At 34.3% G+C, this 14,659-nt stretch overlaps 1 protein-coding gene across 3 annotated transcripts in view; it reads left to right on the top strand.

The window, feature by feature from the left end:
- Positions 1-12,642, top strand: part of LOC149897633 (uncharacterized) — a 66,566-nt gene extending 53,924 nt beyond the window's left edge. For 2 of the 3 annotated variants that reach the window (XM_090116079.1, XM_090116080.1), the window contains exons 6-13: positions 2,094-2,189; positions 3,167-3,277; positions 4,341-4,507; positions 6,770-6,974; positions 8,342-8,500; positions 8,825-8,895; positions 9,024-9,197; positions 9,611-12,642. In XM_090116079.1, the coding sequence (XP_089972205.1) occupies positions 2,094-2,189; positions 3,167-3,277; positions 4,341-4,507; positions 6,770-6,974; positions 8,342-8,500; positions 8,825-8,895; positions 9,024-9,197; positions 9,611-9,800 (1,173 nt within the window). In that variant the 3' untranslated portion in view covers positions 9,801-12,642. The remainder of the gene's footprint in view (positions 1-2,093; positions 2,190-3,166; positions 3,278-4,340; positions 4,508-6,769; positions 6,975-8,341; positions 8,501-8,824; positions 8,896-9,023; positions 9,198-9,610) is intronic. The other variant, XR_016458145.1, reaches the window with a different exon arrangement.
- The last annotated feature ends 2,017 nt before the right edge of the window (positions 12,643-14,659 follow it).

Genomic DNA, 14,659 nt, shown 5'->3' with positions numbered 1-14,659 from the left:
TCCTTACTGTCGGTATTCACTATTTCCGTATAGCGTTTTTAATAACGGAATGTTAATTAAACCATACTTCTGTTGATAATGTTGACAAGTTTTCATCATAAAATTCGATTATACCAATAGTAGTTAACAGTTAGAGGTGGAAACAATTGCGTTTTAAAATTGTAACCACAATACGTACTTCTATTTAGGAATAAATAGAATGATTAACTCTAAAAGCAAAACGACCGCGTGGGTGTGACCAATTGCGATCGTCTATTTGAGTCCTTTTAAATGTCCTTGTGCGCGTTTTTATCAGCCATTTGGCTAAATACTATTAGTTTTTTAGATGAAATCTTGCGCCAGTTTTGACTTTCCGGTTAGGAAAGGAATTCTCTGCAAGTAGAGTACATATAAACATTCGAATAAAATTATTTTCGGATATAAGTAAAACTCAAGGAAAATCAGCAATGAAAAAGAGATAAAAAATTTAGAATTAGTCTGTTGTGGTAAAGTTTTCTGAAATATCTTCTTTGCATTGTTATTAGGGATTCGAAAACGAGACATCATAGATTGTTCTGTTTTAATACATATTTTCGGATCATTATCGATATCCGTTGTAGCTTGTCTTTCTAAGCATTTTTTGTCTATCCTAAACTTGAACATTCCTATAACCTTGCGAAAACAAAGAAAAGAAAAGTGCCAATATTGACTCACGGCAAATGATAATGTACCTTCATGAATAATTTAAGCGTTTGTTTAATGTTTATGTGTCGTTTGATTGCAAGATAATCAGCAATTTATAATAACTTGGTATAGTTGTAACAGTATTAACAAATTGGTTGGTTTGTGTTGATGATGTGTCGGTCGGTTCTCGAATATATTCAAGACCTAGGTAATTATGATTTTCCCTACTAGAGCAGGCTCCAAGGAGATGTTCGTTTGCAAAAATAGCGGACCTAAATCTGACTTCTGATATATATTATATAGGTCCCAGACATCCTATAGACAGATGTTGCCAACCAGTTTTGTGGTCCCCCTGCCCGCACCCCGGTAATTAAATATGGCATACAAAGAAAAAAATAAAAATTTCCAAAACATGCCGTGTGGGGTATCAAATGAAAGAGCTTATTGAGTAGATCACGAATATATAGCATACTATATACATTTCTTACACTTTCTCTAAGATTTTTTAGAAAATTTACGAAAATGGTCCATTTTTGAGTTAACTTTAAACCACTATAGATTGAAAACTCATGAATATATTTTTTAAATTATTACTTTAAATAATTAACAATAGTCCATTGTTTATGATTCAATAGTTCGTAATATAATATAAGTGAGCTATGTGGTGGATTTGATGAAAATAACTATATACTATATGAACTTGAAAATATACTCGCCATCTTTGAATGCTCCCCCCACTCCCCCATGCAACTATTTCACTGTACGAAATATTGAATCGTAAACAATGGACTATTGTTAATTATTTAAAATAATAATTTAAAAAATATATTCATGAGTTTTCAATCTATAGTGGTTTAAAGTTAACTCAAAAATGGACCATTTTCGTAAATTTTCTAAAAAATCTTAGAGAAAGTGTAAGAAATGTATATAGTATGCTATATATTCGTGATCTACTCAATAAGCTCTTTCATTTGATACCCCACACGGCATGTTTTGGAAATTTTTATTTTTTTCTTTGTATGCCATATTTAATTACCGGGGTGCGGGCAGGGGGACCACAAAACTGGTTGGCAACATCTGTCTATAGGATGTCTGGGATCTATACAATATATATCAGAAGTCAGATTGAGGTCCGCGATTTTTGCAAACGAAACTCCACTGAGAGTCCGGTCTATACTATGATACCTTATTAAAAAATACGTGTTAAGATTAAGGGATAGTCTTATTTCCTAAAGCTTGGATTTACGTGAAAATAGTGTAAGAAGAAATATGACTAAAGAATAAACTCTTCTTAGAAAGAAGATCTTATCCTTTATTAGAAGTAGACTAGAGTAGAGACAAGTCTATTTATGAATTATTCCTTTCTATCATTACAATTATGCGAAGCGAAGCGAAGGCGCGCTATTAATATTTGGTTTCTCTTGTTGCAGAGTTTCTATCAGCACGTATTCAACGGATGCTACGCGGTTTTGTTGTTCGTTGTGGTTGTTTTCTTCCTGATTTATGGCGTCGAAGTATACTTTAAGGTATGTTATATTTATAAATACTACATAGATAGTTATAAATTTTATTCTTTAGTAGTTTAATTGCTGTAAGATTTGATAATTAATATGACTTTAATTCTTTGTAATCTCTATATCAGTAGTCTCATAAAATTTTAAGAAATTAGCAGGAATAACTTATCTTATTTTTATTCACTATAGAATAGAACAGTATGTATATTTATAATTTATGTCACAAGGATAATAAGTTTTTACCGCCTACGTTCTTAATCGGAAAAAACATGGTAACACTTAATAATTATAGATTACACAATGATAGAAGGAAATCAATGATGGACCATTACACCTTATGAGGAGAACCTTACACATTAACTTGTGTTATAACGCTCTATTGTTTGATGCTCTTAAAAAACTACGCACATCTTTAATTACTTAAGCCTATAAAATTAATTATCGGAATTTGTATGGACTTTGAATTCTGGTTTGTAAGCATTAAGGAAGTCGTAATGGGGTTTTTAAGGAAAAACGGTGTTATTTTGTAATTGTCATTGGTAAAGTTGATTGAGATTAATTAACGATGTAATCGAAAAGATAGAATCTGATGAAATGTTTGAAAATAAAAAACAATTCAAGCATCACTCTTGTACAAAAGCTTACAACTTTAGTTTGTTTTGGTTTGATAAAATTTAGCTGTAGGTACCCGAGTAATTCAAGTACTACCATGCCCATATTATGTTAGTCTCGTTTTTATCTATGCAAAAAAGTCATCAGCTCTCTATCTATCTAAAGCCTTGTAAAAAAATTACACTGCGGTACATACTACCAGCAGGGAGCACTGTGTGCAGCCTGCTGTAGTTGCATTTCCAGTATATATCCAGCAATTTTCATGCGATCAATAGTCAATAGGCGATCAATAGTCGTTCAGTAAATCTTTACCAAGAATTACGAGGCTTAAGAAAAACATACCTTATAAATTTTCACGTTTACAACATTTGTTTTAGCTTCGCGGCGAGTTCTTGCGCGAGACGAAAGTGTGCACAATAATCACACCGCGGCCGGGACCCTCGTCCGCGGCCGACGGCGACGATGTGCAGGACACGCTCGTCAAACAGGTGCGTGTGTGAGTTTGTGTGTGTGAGTGTTCGTAGATACATAAATGTGTGTGGGGGGGAGATGAGTGGGTGTGCGTGCGTGCATGCGTGCTTGCGTGTAAGTCATTGCTTGTGTGCGTGATTGCGTGCTATGATTTCTTGTGTGAGTGCGTGCATGTGCATGTTTTGGGTGTTGGAAGGCGTATGTGACTATGTTAATGTGAACATAAACCAAGTCTAAATAATGATTTACATTGGTATATCTAGTAAGGGGGCCTGAACCTCAATCCAATGTGACAAATTAATGTATGAATTGAAATAAAGATTTTATTTATTTATTTATTACTAGATTTCCACCCGCAGCTTCGCCTGCGCAGTCAAAGAAAAACCCGCATAGTTCTCGTTCCCGTGGGATTTCCGGGATAAAACCTATCCTATTTCCCGGGGTAAAAAGTAGCCTATATCCTTTCTCGGGTATCAAAATATCTCCATACCAAATTTCATACAAATTGGTTCAGTAGTTAAGGCGTTATTGAGTAACAGACAGACAGACAGAGTTACTTTCGCATTTATAATATTAGTATGGATTTATTGGTATATAATATATACACATAACACACACACACACACACACAAAGATACACACCTGTTCTGTTCCTTATAATATATCTGAATAGTTTTTACATATTTATCTTTATATCACTTTTTACTTTATTGAAGAAAATGTTATTCGTGTAACAATAAATGGTAATGTACTCTAGGAAGAGCGAGATGTTCTAACACAAGCAATTAATGCTTAAAAGGATGCCTTAATGACTGATATACATAATTGTAAACATATTTGTTACTGAATAAATATTTTTGACGTGACAACGTCTTTTAATTCGATATAGCCGGCTGCACGCACGAAAAAACATGACTCATGCGGCGTTACCTCGCTCTCAGGTGTTCCATGTAAGGCTTGAAGTGCAAGCGAGAGCGCGGAACGAGCGACAAAGAAGCACAATAGGCCGTTGCCACGTTCAACTATCGTCAGTAAACCGACCTTACAGACAACCAATTTTTTTGTTTTTTTTTGGTATAGGGTGTGCAAACGGACCTGGCGCAGTACGACGGCAGCGTGGACCCGCGCTCGGTGAACCACTCGCAGCTGCACCAGTCGCGGCTCGGCCTCATCAGCCAGGCGCTCATGCTCATACTCATCGTGGGCTTCCTCGCCAGCGAGACGCTCAGCGAGTTCTGGAAGGCCAAGTGAGTTGTATTAGCCGCGTATAACTCGACATATTGATAGAATTTAGAAATTAAAGACTTTTTAACGGATTTCAAACGCGATTTATTCATTCTATTATTTTCCCAACGTTTCGAACACTTTACAGCGAGCGTGGTCACGGGGAGACTCGACTAATTTCTAAATGTATAATACTATATTGATAGAAGGCATTCAATCACTGGCCGGTTGGCTTGGTTGGTAATGGCCCTGCCTTCCATGCCAGAGGTCGTGGGTTTGATCCCCACCCGGGTCTAATATTTGTGTGATGAACATAGATGTTTGCTCTGTGTCTGGGTGTTAATTATCTATATGAGTATTTATTTAAAATTATATATGTATGTTTATCAGCCATCTGGTTTCCATAACACAAGCGAAAGCTTAGTATAGTATCAGATCGTGCCGTGTGTGAAAATTGTCCCAAAAAAAAAATGATGGATACACCTTATGAGGTGATCCTTACACATTAACACATAACACTATTGTTTAATGCTGTTAAAATATTACGCACATCTTTAATTACTAAGCCTAAAACCACTATCCAACAATAAAATAGAGCGTGTGTGCCGAGCTCACGTGTCAGAAGTGAAACTTCCAAAATCTTCGCCTTACTCCATGACGTGACGGTGCCATGACCTTGAAATTTTACTCTCAACGCGTCTTCACTGTTTGTTTCAACATTTTACATAATATATGTTTCCTCTATATTTACGGATTCCGTATTTGTCAAAGTAGAGGAATCATTTTCGTTATAAAATAGGTATTCCTACATAACGTATAACTTTTAAAACAACCGATTAAATCTTCCAAGTTAAATCACCTAAAATAAAAAGTTTGTTTTCCCAATAAATTATCATTAGTCTGCCATTTCTTGCTGTTTGTACATTATATTTTATCTTGGTATAGTCTTCTTAATCGAATTAAATCTTTGGAAGACAATATATTGATAACGTCATCTAACTTATGAATACAATTAGCGTGTATGATCTAAATAATCCATACTAATATTATAAATGCGAAAGTAACTCTGTCTGTCTGTTACTCAATCACGCCTTAACTACTGAACCAATTTGGTATAGAGATATTTTGATACCCGAGAAAGGACATAGGATAGGTTTTATCTCGGAAATCCTACGGGAACGGGTTTTTCTTTGAAAACGCGGGCGAAGCCGCGGGCGGAAAGCTAGTATGTAATAATATCATGTCCTTCCAATTTTGGACTCTTTTAGAATTGATTTATGGTATATTTTTGAACTAATTGTGGTATTTGTATGATGTTTCTGACTAGACGATTAAAAATCTAAATCTTTGTGCCTTATGTTTGCGTTTCTTAGTCCTTTTTAAATAAAGATCATCAGTGGCCTTTTATATAAATATGGCAAATATTATTTTCTTCACTTAGCCAGATTCGTGTACAGAGTTTTGATATGGGGTTAGCAGTGGATTCAGTAATTTACTATGGTCAAATGACCATAGTAAATTTTAGAAAAAAATGGTAAATACTGGTGTTCATTCGGTGTATGTATTATTTACAAAATAATTAGGTAGGTGTAAAACAAATGCAAACACAGTGTACATTGATCTTTGGTTATGTTATGTTTTTAGACTTTTAGCGGTGAAAAAGTTTTGAAAAGGCAATATTTTATGACAGGCTAAAACGATAACGTATGATTAAAATCAAATATGTAATATAATGTGAGGATATGTGTGACGTGTGTTTGTTACTCTTTCACGCAAATTCTACTGAATCGATTACAATGAAATTTAGCACACATATAGAGGGTAACTTGGATTAACACATAGGATAGGTTTTATCCTGGAAATCCCACGGGAACTATGCGGGTTTTCCGTTTTCCGAAGCCGCGGGCGGAAATCTAATAAATAATAAATGACGAAATGTCGTACTAATTTTGGTGACGCTTTTGGGCGTTAATAAGAATAATAAATAATGCTTCTTTGAGAGAATAGAATATCTAACTTCAGTTTTAAAGACTCATGTTTGTCGTGTAAACGTTAGGAAATTTGCGAGGGCCGTCGCCGTCGTAATTTCAGCTACTGCTAGTTAGAAGAGCATTATATAGATTTTTAAAACGTTTGTGAAGTGAAAACTTCTTAGGCGGTGTTGAGCATTTTTTCTGTAATGGGTATAAAATCTTAAACTCGCGTCAGGACACGTGACCTGATCGAAAAAGCGTAAGACGGATGGATATCAAACATGCTCAACGTTAATAATCTGTTATACCCAGAGTGCCGGTGGTGTCGCGCAACTGGCACGACGTAGTGTTCCGCCTCGCCGAGATCGGCGTCACGCTATGGTTCCCGTGCGTGCTGTGGAACTGCATGGCGCCCGAGCGGCTGTGGATCCTCAACCCGCGGCGCCTGCTCGCGCGGCAGCTCGACGAGGCGCGCCTCGCGGACCTGCTCGCGCCCAGCGCCCTCGGGGAAACCAAGGTGAGCGGAGGAAGTAGTTTATAGTGGACCACCGTCACCTCAGTGTATATGTTACCGGCCAAACCCGATTTGGACAAACCAGTTTTGCCTAGGATAAAATAGTTCGTTCTATACACGATCGGATGAACTGGTATAGCCTAGGCCAAACTAGTTCATCCTAAGACCAATAGGATCAAATGAAACCTTTTTTTTGTAACTGAAAAGTTCAGCATTTTAAAAATATGCCACATCCTTTTTTAGATGATAAGTATTTCAGTGTCAGTTTTTTGTGGGATTTAATTTTATGTCTTCACAGCTTTTATGCTTTGCTTTCTGTTTTGTATACTAAAGGTTGGTCCATGGGTGTCAAATATTTCGTCTGTAATGGGTCTAAGACACCTATTTTTCCATGTTCAAATTCATAAATGTTTCACATTATTCATATCGCTTGACAATACAACGTCAAAGAAATATAAAAATTCTTCTCATTTTCATCAAATATGAACCTTCAAATTTGGGTAAAACGCTTCATTGATGTCACGTGAAGCAAATTGCTTCGTGCTTATCAATTTTTGCCAATATGGCTCATATTACCATGCAATAAGATCTATTTTATCCCTATTCCCAGCTCGATGTTACCATATTGGATATATCTAGAATGACATGGAAACAGAAATACAATCTGTTTATGGCTGCAAGGAATTGGTTCTCGATTTGGCGTATTCTTTACGTGTCGTTCTTATATCAGAAGCCCCAGCATGCTATACAGGGATTGACTTCTAAAGTGCGTTCGGTAAGTGTTGTGTTCTGTAACTTTCTGGAAACATTTCAATAATCAGGGTATATTAAGGTTCAATTTGGTCCTATATTTTTAAGAACCTTCTTGTATATAAAAAAATTGCTATTTCTGCCAAATTTTTCCTTCCCATCTTGAAGGTTTTGTTTCATATTTTTCATCACATAACGTTAATACAGTTTGTTAAATCCCTGCTAACTTCTCCTTAAATCAGACTCTCATGGACGAACATGTGAATACAGTATATTTAGTACCTGTTTTACTGTTTTAGTAGTGTTTACTATCCTATCCCTATATACTCGACTCTCATAGACTTCTTAGCCAAAAGGCCGAGAATGTGAATATTTATACCCTATTGACTTTCCAATGTCCAGTTTGTTTAAAGCCTTAATTTTGATATGACAACGTCTTATAATTCGATAGAGCCGGCTGCACGCACGAAAAAACATGACTCATGCGACGTTACCTCGCTCTGAGGCGTTCCATGTAAGGCTTGAAGTGCGAGCGAGAGCGCGGAACGAGCGACAAAGAAGCACAATCGGACGTTGTCACGTTCAACCGACTTTACAGACAACCAATATTTTTTCAACAGAACGTAGAAACCGACTCGCTAGTAGGCAGCGTTGGCTCCGGCCGCGACTGCTGGATATGCTACGACGGCGCCCGCGCTGAGCCGCTGATCCGGCCGTGCCGCTGCACCGGGGACGTGGCCGCCGTGCACCATGACTGCCTCAAGCGGTGGCTCATAGAGGTGAATTTTGTACCGGCATTGCTTCCACCCGTATTGGTCTTACCGTGATTATGTATAAGCTTATAACCTTCATCGATAAAAAATGGACTAACAGTGAAATAAATTTTCAAATCGGACCCGTGGTTCTAAAGATTTTTTTATGTATGTATATTGTATAGATTTATTTTATGTTTCAATGAACACAATTTATTTTAACGTCTCAACTGTTTTATTAAATTAAATTAAATTTATTTATTTTCTCATCACAAATGTACAATCAACACACACATCAACTGTTTTATTGTTTTAAAACCTAAATTTATTTTTATTAATTTCCTGTTACAGAGTTATGGTACTCCCGATTGCATGAAGTGCAAAGTGTGCAACACACCTTATCATGTGGAAGAAACTAACAGGTAAAGTTCTTCGTTTCTATATGATAACATATTTTTAAATACTGTTACACGAGTAGCCTTATGTTTGATATAATGTGTCCAAGAAAGAATTTTATATATGTATATGTAATCTGTAATATCTTTCGCAGACTACTATGGGAGCGCGGGTTCACGTGCCTGCACGCGCTGCGCACGCTGCTCGCGTTCATATGCATGTCGTGCTCGGGCATGTTCGCGTGGGCGCTGGTGCAGGTGTACTCGTCGCCGGTCGCGCGCGTACTGGGCACGGGCGGCGCGCTGCTCATATGTTATGTGGCCGCTAGGTGAGTGGTTGCTTTTTTTATTTTTAAATTTAGAACGTCAGCGCTGCTGGGTGGTTTTTTTTTTATTTAGAATGGCAGTGTGTTTGCGGCCAGGTGTGGTAAGGTAACTGGTGACTTTTTTTTATTTAGAATAGCAGTGTGTTTGCGGCCAGTTGTCGATTCATTTAGTGACAAGGTAAGGGATACTTTTTTTGTAAGTAGATAGGATGGCTCAGACACTTTTGTATATCGAACGAGACCGTGTTCATATGCATGTCGTGCTCGGACATATTCTACTCAGCTTAGATGCCAAGCGACATAATATATAAAAAAGTGAAAAATTCACAATAGGCAGAAATGTTAAAAGCCAAGTCACATTCCACTTCATACTATAACATCTCCAATAGTATTTAATATAAATTATTTTCTTACAGGTACCTGGGCATCAACACACTATCAGCGTACCGTCGCGCTAGAGTCGCATCGATACGCATTATAACAGAACCACTGGACGCCCCCTCAACGAACGACACGCAACTATCGACCATAAGCAAAACTGTTACAGTCGAAATTGCTTCGAAGAACGTTCTGGAACAGGCGCTCAAGGGCGAGGGGAACAAATGAGATACCGGTAACGAACCGTTATATAACTGTTATGTGACGTTATATAACGGTTATCTAACGTTGTGTAACAGTGATAACTATAGATTCGTTGTAACGGCCTAAATGTAACGGAGTTATGTGATGAATAAAGTTTGACTAAGTAATAAAGAATTGATGGATTGTTCAAGTTTATACTTGGAAACTTTATAATACTTTGGATTATTTAATTATTTATCCAAATTAATGGTTTTTCCAAGTATTCGAAGTGAGGCCTGGTGTAAAATCAACAAGAAACTTGGTGCAGAAAAAGTGCCAAATATATCACATGAAATATATGAGCATTTGAACACCGTAAAGAATCTATAGTTACCCATCAACAATTGGATAAAACAATAACGTTATAACAAGAAAATAACGGTTTAAAATAACGTTACTACAATGGAAATACCGGAAAAATAACGATACATACCGATACGTTATTCGGAGCAGTACAAAGTGATTGTGATAGTGTTTTCTCTTTCTATCGGATATTAAGACTGTCAAAATTTGCCAAATTTAGTGGAAAAAAAAACATTTTTTTTTTTGTATGGACATTGGTTAAAATGGAAAACTTAGCATATCAAATGTCACAATAATATGGCTTAAGATATAGCGGGTGTAAAAGTATTTATTGTGTTGCCGTTTTGGCGGGAAACATTAATGGAGAAGAAATGTGATTTTTTAAAATTATTTCACTTGTCTTTCACACTTTATTGAAAAAGAACCGGCAAACATAATTAGAAATAATTTGACGGATTTAAATCGCGATTTTTTCGTATAATCCGTCGATTTTTTTTTATTTTTAATTAACACTAAAATGGCACGATAAATTTACATTATGTAAACGTTTTTTGTTTATCAAGCAAATATAATTTCTTCATTCTATGTTTACTTGTCAATTTTAGTGCATAAAAAGTTATTTTTTAACATCGATAGTTCAAACGATATCACAAAATCAGTGCCAAAGAGATTTACGTAACAGATATATACGTATAAAAGAGAAAAAAAACACAAAAAATAAGTTTGAATTAATTTATTTAAAAGTGTGATTGTAGCGTAGAAATTACTGGGTAAGAACCTTGAAATATTATAAAATAAACTTTGAATTATTCCAAAATGTACATACATGTTTATGTCAATTTCATACTTTATGTGAAGAAACACTTTAAGTTTATAAAAAATCAGCAGAAAGCAATAAGACTATTTTGACAAAAAAAAAGCAAAATTTTAACCAAATGCTTAACTTTGGGATAACTTCATAATAATAATAAAAACGGAACTCAAACTAGTCTTATTGTGTTGGAAAATTATATTTTGTTAATTCATAGTAGCATGTCCGTACATATAATAAAAAATATTTATAATAAATAGACTTTTTTTATTTACTTGTCAATTTTGCACATATAATTATGGTCATACATGCAAAATATTTATTTATTTCATCATCATCTATCGATGTTATGATTCCAATAAGATATATTTAGTCTGTATTCCCGCTTTTTTATTTTAATTTTTTAAATAAAGTCTCTATAGACGAAATATTGACATAGTAACATCCTTGATTCTGTTTATTAAAAACTAGCGGTCCGCCCCGGCTTCGCCCGTGGTACATATTTACGTTTTCTCTACGTAAAAACCATCCTCGTATTTCAAGGAATATAATAAAAAAAGAATTATCGAAATCGGTTCAGCCGTTCTCGAGTTATGCGCTTACCAACACATTTTGCGATTCATTTTTATATATAAGATGTATGAGAAATTATTATATTTTTTAAAGAATTAAGAAATTAAATTACGTAGCTTCTAAATATATTGGTTAAGTGTAAGGGCTATGGTAAAATTGTTGTTTCTCTTATTTTTATATCACGAAAAATAGTAATTCTAAAGGTTTGTAGTTACAAAAATGTAGATTTTTTATAATATAGTAACTTCTCAAAACGTTGTCATTTGTATTGTTAAAAATATATATAACGTAGATATAGAGTGTAGCTATTAATTGAAAAAATATATCCAAAATGTACGTATTCAGTGAATAGGCATACTTGATAAAAAAAGTTAATTGTTCAAAATAAGAACAACATTTATAATTTGGCGCCATTTTTTTGAAGTTAGAGTCGTAGATAAAATTGTATGAGTGTGCCAAAAAATAACATTTATACATAGGTATTCACTCAAAATATAACCCTCCATAAGGCATAGGTGTAATTCCTATTAATGTGAAAATATATAAGATATTTAAATTTGTCAATAAGTAATGCATTAACGGCTGGACCGATTCGGGCAAAATACATACATTTTATAAGTAAGGGAATCCTTTTTTAAACTCTGAAAAAATAGGCAAGGTTAGTTCTGTGTAAATATATGTCAATTATTCTTAAAATTGATAAAAAAAATAATATAAAAGAAGATATAATATATTAAAAGTTACGTACCTACTCTATATCTTCGTTTATTTAAAAGGAAAAGTATTTTGCTACACAAATCTAAATTCTAACGTATTATATTTAAGGTATAAATTGTAGCGTGCTAGATTATTAGTGGACGCCATATTGAGGTTAGCTGACTGTTTTATATTTATATTCATTTATATAAACCCAGTGATTTTAATATATTTCCTACGTATATATGTTTTTTTTAGTTTAAAGTCAGTTAAATGCAATTTTACGTATATTATTTTTAAGTTGGTAGTACTGTTTGAATATTTGCTTGTTATAAAACTACATAAATATATATGAGAAATCTATGTGATTTCATTTATATGGTATACTTATATAAAAAAAAAATAGCAAAAAGCAAGGCAGGACAATATTTTGTGTGTTATAATAAACTAGATTTCCGCCCGCGGCTTCGCCCGCGTTTGCAAAGGAAAACCCGCATAGTTCCCGTTCCCGTGGGATTTCCGGGATAAAAACTATCCTATGTGTTAATCCAAGTTACCCTCTATATGTGTGCTAAATTTCTTTGTAATCGGTTCAGTAGTTTTTACGTGAAATAGTAACAAACATCCATACATCCATACATCCTTACAAACTTTCGCCTTTATAATATATATTAGATTATCAAATGTAATGACATCGAGAATCTATATGAACTACATAAATATTTAAATACTATAAAAATAATCACATATAATTTAATATCTATTTTTATTTCAAAAATCCGTACTGTAACTGTAATAGTTTCTCAATGACTGTAACAGTAGTTATAGTTCTTCATATCGATTCTCAGTGACTATACTTTAAAATAAAACAATATACACAAAGAAATCATATTTTTGTAATTGTTAAAATAACAGTCAGCAGTTAAATTTAAAGTGTGGTTATTATTATATAAAAGATTGCAATAAGTAAATATTGTATTTGATCTCTATGTTCTATCAAAAATTGTAACTGGTTTATATTTTGTAAATATAGCATATAGTTATATCCCTAGTGATATATTTGAGTTGTGGATAAGAAATACAAATGTCCAGTACATAAATGTGGTTTTATTTCTCCCTACCATTGATGATATTATAAGTAAAAAAATTGGTTGTCTGTAAAGTCGGTTTACTGACGATAGTTGAACGTGACAATGTCCGATTGTGCTTCTCTGTCGCTCCTTCCGCGCTCTCGCTTGCACTTCAAGCCTTACACGGAACGCCTCAGAGTGAGGTAACGCCGCATGAGTCATGTTTTTTCGTGCGTGCAGGCGGCTCTATCGAATTACAAGACGTTGTCACGTCAAAAAGTGAAGATTGGTTAACTACTAACACAACAATCGATCTTCAAACACGGCACACTAACGCACATACGATTAGATGAGATAGCATGATTCAATTATCGTGAGTGAAAGAGACACCTGTAGTTGATTACAACTACAGTCCATTAGACTTAATAACTAATCTATCTATACCTTTTTTTCTTATAATGTCATTGCTTATTATAGTATTTCATAAATCATTTGATATCTAACAAGTTATTTGCAATAAATAACATTGCAATGTGGGCCGACAAAAGACTGCTCAATCACGACTTAAAATCATAGGTAAATGCATGAATGGGTGTCAAAATGCCCTCAAAGTATAAACTTATATATCAAAGAATACTAAGTACTAAGAACACAAAAATGAAATGTTCTATCATTTTATAGAAAACCGCTGTGTGGATTGTTAAATGAAAGACAATATAACATGAACAAATTTATTTCTCTACAGAACACATTTTTGTATTGAAACTTCGCGTTGAGAATAAAATTACAAGGTCGCGTCATGGCAATACCGTCAAACCATGGAGTGGCGACGATTTTGGTAGGTATCTTTGAATCTTGCCAAAGAAGTTTCACTTCTGATACTTGTGCTCTTCTTTAAATTATCCACCACACTGACCAAGTGGACACAAGTCTTTATTGAGAATGCAGGTTTTTTGAAAGGAAAAAAGAAAGAAAACATTTATTTTGAAGATGATGGAATCCTCTATCTACTGTCATCGTCGTCGTTGTTGAACGCTATTGTCAATCTCAATACCTACCGTTTCCAAATTTATATCAAAATATCTATAATACCTAAAAGTTGGTACTAATTATTAGTAATTAATGAGCATAACAATTATTTATAGTAGGTAGGTACCAAAAATATGCGATAGATGGTGGTCTAGACTAGACGATATTGTTTAAATTAAACACATAATTCTTTACTAATTACTGCTATAAATTTAGTGATAACATTTCATAATTGCATATTAATTTTCGATAAATAAAACAATAATTACTTATTGATATCTGGGTTTTACGACTTGAGATCAAATGTCACATTTCCATTCTATTTTTAACCGCTTTTAACCGGTTAACTACTTATTTTGATT

Source organism: Colias eurytheme, chromosome 25 (genome assembly GCF_061535395.1).
Source record: "Colias eurytheme isolate Ceu_HAF_F1 chromosome 25, ilColEury1 Martin Lab GWU primary, whole genome shotgun sequence".
Lineage (NCBI taxonomy): Eukaryota > Metazoa > Arthropoda > Insecta > Lepidoptera > Pieridae > Colias > Colias eurytheme.
Note: the sequence above shows the minus strand (reverse complement) of the source record. Positions and strands in the feature narration are given on the sequence as shown.